Source organism: Vicia villosa, linkage group LG6, assembly GCF_029867415.1.
Source record: "Vicia villosa cultivar HV-30 ecotype Madison, WI linkage group LG6, Vvil1.0, whole genome shotgun sequence".
In the NCBI taxonomy this organism is placed as follows: Eukaryota; Viridiplantae; Streptophyta; class Magnoliopsida; order Fabales; family Fabaceae; genus Vicia; species Vicia villosa.
Window position 1 is genome coordinate 134,525,694 of NC_081185.1, and position 7,077 is coordinate 134,532,770.

At 29.9% G+C, this 7,077-nt stretch overlaps 1 protein-coding gene across 1 annotated transcript; it reads right to left on the reverse strand.

Annotated features, from left to right (window-relative positions):
* Positions 1 to 5,020: 5,020 nt before the first annotated feature.
* LOC131612454 (CRIB domain-containing protein RIC7-like) lies at positions 5,021 to 7,077 on the reverse strand. Its single transcript, XM_058884249.1, has 5 exons — positions 6,859 to 7,077; positions 6,617 to 6,752; positions 6,412 to 6,515; positions 6,137 to 6,236; positions 5,021 to 5,804 (listed from the first exon to the last, which is right to left on the reverse strand). Exons 2-5 carry the CDS (start codon positions 6,678 to 6,680, stop codon positions 5,137 to 5,139), a joined length of 936 nt encoding a protein of 311 aa, XP_058740232.1. The 5' UTR covers positions 6,681 to 6,752; positions 6,859 to 7,077; the 3' UTR covers positions 5,021 to 5,136.

Sequence of the window (7,077 nt, forward strand, 5' to 3'; positions counted from 1 at the left end):
GAAAAAAAAAAGAAAGCGGGTCAGTCCCTCGAGTTGAAATAAGCTAAGTGGCGTGTTGGCGGGCGGCCGACTTATTTTCTTATTTTTTAATAGATTAATAGATTTATGTTATATTTTAATTAAATTTTTTTACGAAATTTTTTTATAAATCATAATTTTAACAATTTTACTTAAAATAATATTGCATATATTCACAAATAAATGTATAAAATAAAACCATCAAGAATTAAAATGACTAGAATTAATAAAAAAAAAAGCGGGTTTTGACGGAATGACAAACTTTGACGGACAACAGAATTTGACGGATGGCAAATTTTGGCGAACGGCGGATCCAAAAGCCTAACCCAATCCTCCATATTTTGGCAGGTGTCCAAGTCAGCCCGACGGACGATGAATCTTTTTGCCACCCTACGTGGAGTATACATAATCTATTTATAAGTTAGAAGTTAAATAGAGTTAATTATAGGGTGTATTTAAAATCTCTAAAATTTTAACTATTACATAAATAATTAATAGTCTATGATGGGGGAGTTTTGATTTGGGGTTTTTGACAAGAGTTACATGATTTGGATTTGATCGAGTGAAAACTTTGAAGAATGGGAGGTTTTTGCAAAGGAGTAGCGTGAGACAGTGAATCAATTGGTAATCTTGGGTGACAACAAATTGCAACTTGGATTTGATCTAGTGAAAACTTTGAAGAACGCTGGTTTTTTGCAAAGGAGTAGTGCGAGACAGTGAATCAACTGGTGTTGTTGAATGACTTGATCAAACTCATATCAAGGGAAGAGAACTGCAATGATCAATATCAAACATAGAGCTTGTAGGGTTCGATTGCTACATTTATCTTGTAAACAATTTTTGAATAGTAAGATTGATACCAGAATTCCAAATTGGAATTAGGGACAAGCGTATCCGAAGCGAGGAAGATCTGTTAACTGCCTAAAAAACTCCTCGTGTCCCATCCATCTCTCTCTATTATATATATATATATATATATATATATATATATATATCATTTTAATTTTTATTAGTAAATTGTTAAACACGTTGATTGAGTGATCGATTCGTAGTGATTTTCCCTTGATTGTTAAAAGCTACACTGATTTGTTGATTGTATTACAATCAAATAGATTGTAAGAGGTTTTTGATATCAACAAACTTAAAAGGAAAATCTAAAAAATCGACCACACGCCAAGTGTTCGATAATTTGTCACTTTGAGTTTTTCAATTGATTTAATTGGAAATAAGTTGTTCTAGTGATATCATTAAAACATTTGATTGGGAATTTGATTTGTTAATAGCATATCATCGTCATACATTACTTGAGGTTGTGTGCATATCCGAGTTTTCAATAATCATTTCGGTTTAAACGACTTTTCAATCTAAACACGAAACTTCCGCTCACCATAGATTTTATCGTTTCAAAACTTTTAAAAAAATTGAAAAGTTAAATTTGGGTATCTATTCTCCCCCTCTAGATAAGTTGGTGTCGTCTAACAAGTGGCATAATGAGCTATAGTTTATTTCGTGCTTCAAACGCTTAATATATAATGGCTACCGAACCTAAAAGGGCGTACAATAGAGCACCTATTTTCACAAGTGAAAAATATGGTTATTAGAAAGCTTATATGCACATTCATATAAATTTATATGTTAAGGGTGTGTGGGACGTCATTATGGACGATCCAACTCAAATTACCATGACCGATGATAATGATGTTACCATACCTAAATTGGAAGCACAATGGGATGACAATGATCATAAAAACTGGTCTTACAATTAGAAAGCACACAATATTCTCATATCCATTCTCGGTGTTGAAATCGCTAAAGCTACGTGGGTCGTATTACAAGTTATCCATGAGGGAGCTAATGAATTCAAACATGCTAGAATTAACATGTTAAATCAAGAGCTTAAACTATTTCGCATGAAGCATGGTGAAACCATTGCCGAAATGCAAAGGATGTTCACTTATCTCATTAATCATTTAAATGTACTTGGGAAATTGGCTTCTAATGAAATTGCTACTAACAAAGTTTTGAGGTGTCTTACTAGGGATTGGAAACCAAAGGTCACGATGATCAAGGAAGCTAATAGTCACTACACTTGACCTTACTACATTGTTTGGAAAGCTTGAAAAACATGAGCAAAAACTCACTTGCTTAGAGAAACATGAGAAGAAACTTAAGAAAGAGAAAAACAAGTATAAGAAGGTAGAAAAGAAGTCCATTGCTCTAAAGGCTTATAATTCAAGGTCCTCAATAAATGAGCAAATTGATTATGAAACTAGTGACAATTAGAATTTGGATGAAGAAGAAATGATATTTTTTTTTGAAAAGATACAATAAGTATATTATAGGGAATGGTGTAAAGAACTCCGACAAAAACTCACAAAATTTAGAAGAAAATCTACATCTTCAAAGGAAGATGACAACAAGAAGGGTCGATCTCTCGAGGATTGTAATTAAACAATTTGATATACTAATCTGATAAAATAATACACGAGCTAAAGTAATGATCAGTAGCATGTATCATGTAGCAAAGTTACAGAATATCATACATTAATTAAAATGGTTTGAAAATAGAGTATAGTAATATGTTAAACAGTGATCTATTTCACAGGTTCATCTAATATCTTTTAATAAAGCGTGGTTTCGTATTAGGTAAAGCCATAAATAAATCTTATGATGTTTATCAACAACATGAGGATATGAAATAAATAACTAAAAAAAATCACGTTTTAGCCTCAAGTAACACCATTATACTTCAAGTATAACATGCTATGTTCATTTGTTGGATAATGTATATGTCTACTAACTACCTTACTCTATTAGTTCTTGAAATTTATTTATTAAACACTACTGCAAGTTAACAAAATATTGTCTAACTCTAAGGTGATCAAACTCATAATTAAACATTAAAAATAAAACACAAGAACTAAAGTTAACACAAAATTACATTCGTTCATATTGAAAAGATTACTATTCCATGAAACTTCACATCATCCAACAAATAAGATTTACTCATGTTGAGCCAATCAAATACATAATACTGAGAACTTAGGTTACTCATTAATAAATAATGATTAATGAAAATGATAAACCAAAAGAAAAAAATGATAATCCCTTGAAATCTTTCAACTGCAAGTGATCCTTAATGTTGCGTCTCTCATTGTCAAATTGCTCAGAAACGAATGTGTGGGAGAAAATGGTTATGGATACTCTAGTCCGTGCATCTCATTCCTCTTCATATTTTTCTAGACTCCAAGACACTATTACAATAAGTACTTTTCTATTTTAATATTCATTTTTGGTCCATGGATCCATTTGAATTATCCATAAACCTTGGTCCAAGAATAAATCATATTCCCTTTATTTGGAGGTAGTATAAGTACGGGATGTGTTGATGTGCATGAGGTATATCCTTATGCACGATGCATAAATACTCAAATATTATTTATATTACTCAAAGTATTATATTTATTACTCAAAATAATATACAGATTACTCAATAGTATAAATATTACTTAGAACAATGAATATATTACTCAAAATAGTTAAAATTCGATATTACTCAGAATAGTGTACTCATTACTCACAATTAATAATTATTCATAATTAATAGATGTGTATAAATAATGCATATATTATTCATGGATTATGATATTATTACTCGTTTCTAACTAAAATGTTACTCGGAACAATTTAAATATTACTCGTACGAGACTTATGCACCGTGCATAAGAATATACCTTATGCACATCAATCTGACCCGTACAAGTACTATGATAGTACATTGCACATGAGTGAAAACTCTAATTCCTTTGGCAACTTTTCATCCTTCTGTTATTTTGACAAATCTCTACTTTATCAAATTCTAGAATATTCCCAAATTTCATGAGTGTTTTTCATCCAATAGTTACTTTGTCATCATGTGAGGCAAAGTATGTTACAACCTCATTTACAAATTGATAATTACCATGGATTGAGATGCTAGTTACAGAATTTAAGACCATTGTAATTGCTAGAATGAAGCTTCTTGCTGATAACTCGTCAACAATTGATTTAGAAAAGATTGCAATATGTTATAGAATAAGCAGACACTTAAAAGGAGATTCCATTTTCTAAGAGATGAGGTGAACAAGGAAATAATAGAAGTTGATTTTATGCAAAATTGAACTGTAAATAGCGGGCCTCTTAACTAAACTATTGATTAAGGCAATACTTGATTATTTGAATAAGCTCATAGGAATTGAAAGGCTTGCAATCATGAATTAGGTTGTGTAAAATGATGCAATTCCTGATTAGACGATGATATTGCTGAACAAGTTATTTATTTTTAGTAGTTTGTTAAAGAAGTTAGCTGAGTAGTTATGTTAGTTTCATAACTTGTTCGATAAGTTATAATGGTAGCTAGAGTGTGAAAGTAATTTATATATATATAAAAAATGTTTCATTCATCAATAACATAATTTAAGAATCATTTTTCCACACAAATCAAGTAGAATAACCTTTTGTTTCATCTTTAACCCCCTTTTTTATATGATAAGAACCCTTATTACTCCAACAATAACAAACACCTGCTAATAATTATTGAGTAATAATTTAATTCTTTATACCTAATTTATATAAAATTGGGAAATAATAAATTATTATTTATTAAATTCTACTAAAGTTAATCTAACATTTGTTTTTAGAGATTGTAAAGTAAAACTCATATCATAGAGTTGATAGACATATATTGCACTTTTAATATGCTAAATCTTATTTTGATGATAGTGATTCACCTAGTCATGCACATCAACTCTTTCTTATCATTCTTAATTTATCATCCTACTTTTATACCATGTTTAATAACATGAAAAATAATTTTTATCCTCTAAAGGATCAGAAATTACACATGTGCAACCATGGCAAAAAATCTAACAATAAAGAAGAAAAGGTCTCCAAGTAAAAATATATGCAGTTATTTTATTGATTCTTGAGACTGTAGTATAATACATTAATAACATTTACAAACTGTTCTATAAATATATTTGTACATTACTAGTAATATTTTAACTAGGAAGAACACTAAGATATCTTACATTTTTTTTGGAATAAGTAAGCATTCCAATTAGTAGTACAAAAATTTATCTAATTTGGACAATTTCTCAACATATCTTCATTAGATTCTCTCTCAAGTTGTCCATCTTCTTCATTGAGTCTATGCTTGGTTTTAGGTTTGGAATTAGGTCTAGAAGGGCGTCCTTCACTCAAATTAGAGTTTCTAGGTTTTAAATTAGACCTCAAATGTGATCCTTCTTTAGACTTATGTTCCTTAGATTTAGAACCTACTCTTGAATGCACGTCTTCATTGGAAATTTGGTCCTTAGAGTTGGAACATGATATTGGATGCATGTCTTCATTAGAATTGTGCTCCTTAAGTTGAGATTTTAATCTAGATTTGGATGATCCACTAACACCTTGAGCATCTTTTATTTTCTTGTGATTAGTCCTTTTAGGATTGTCTGATTGGATCTTAGGTGGCAAATTATCATCAGTAGTTTCTTGGAGTTGGAGAGAATCTGTATCCATTGGTATAGGTTCTTCTCTTGTTGTGAGGTTGGATTCATTTAAAGTATCATTTGATGTTGAACGTTTTGAATTCCTTTTTTGTTGCCTTGGTCTGTCTGCTTTTTCTTTTGCATGTGACTCTCTTAAGTTTCTAGTTGAATTTGATTGATTCTTAGATGATTTAGGTAAAGGTAACTCATGTGCGTTCTCGTCAAGATGCATTGACCTTGAACCTCTTTTTATTTTTTCTACATAGGAATTAAAAAAAATCAACAAAAAAAAAAGGTGAAAATTCAAACCAAATAGTTATATGATTTGGATTCTTTGCAATCATGATGTACCACATTCACGAATTCAGAATATCGGTAGTCGTTCTACCAACATGAAAATGAATTCAGAATATTGGTAGTCGTTCTACCAACATGAAAAGATCTAATATAATACGATTCTTAATTTTTTATAATTAAAAATTTGAACTTAAATTGAAATTATTTGATCTTAATCGAAAAATCACTAATATCATAAATGCATGAATGTGGAGAATCCCTTGCATATCTAAATATATGAATATAACATTTACCTGGGGACACCCAATTGTCTGAATCATCATTTCCTCTATCTCCATTCATATTTAGAGGTGCTGATGATGAAAGTCCTGAAACAGAATTATACTCATTCATCTGAAAAGAAAAAAAAAAATTATCAATTTTTTTTTCTAATAATACAAAATTTTGAAGGACACACAAATGACTCACAATTATCTTTTAACAAAGAATAATTAAGTTGTTAATAATATTTAACAAGCTTTATTATGTTAAATTAACAATTGAAAGCATTGAGTGAATAGAAAGTTACCCAGCTGGGAGCATTTTCAGTAGGACCATCCCATCCAATATGTGCCACATGCTTTACATCTGTGGGACCACCAATCTCAATTTCTGGTTCTTTTTCGTTGCTATCTACAAAATGAGTATATTAATTAGTGGTATAACATTAAATATATGAGAATGGTAAAATGATTAAATTGTAATAATATGAGAGGAAGATTAAATTTACTTACCAAATATCTGAGTAATGAACTTCAACCCTTTAAGGAGACCTTTCATCTTATTGTCACGGGACATGTTACGAGAAATCTCATGTGTCGGAATTTTCTTTAACCAAATAATAAAAAATGTTATAGTGTCTAATTATACCTGAAATATATGAATTTAGCATTTAATTAAAGATAAAAAGGGGAATCTGCAAACAATCATAGAAAATAAATTTATGTGTTGATGAAAGCATTAAACATAATCTAACCTTTTGAAGTTCTATTTAAAAAGTCATCATTTAAGAATCCATCCATTGTTGAATTAAACAAATGTTCTAAAGAGAACCATCAGTGAAGAAGATAACATCTATATTTATTAAACTATTTTTTCTTCCGCATGAGGATGAACATGCAATGTCTTATGGATTTTATGTGATTAATTTGAAGAAGTTAAAGATTTGTTGAAAAAACTTAAGGCAATGTTGTGA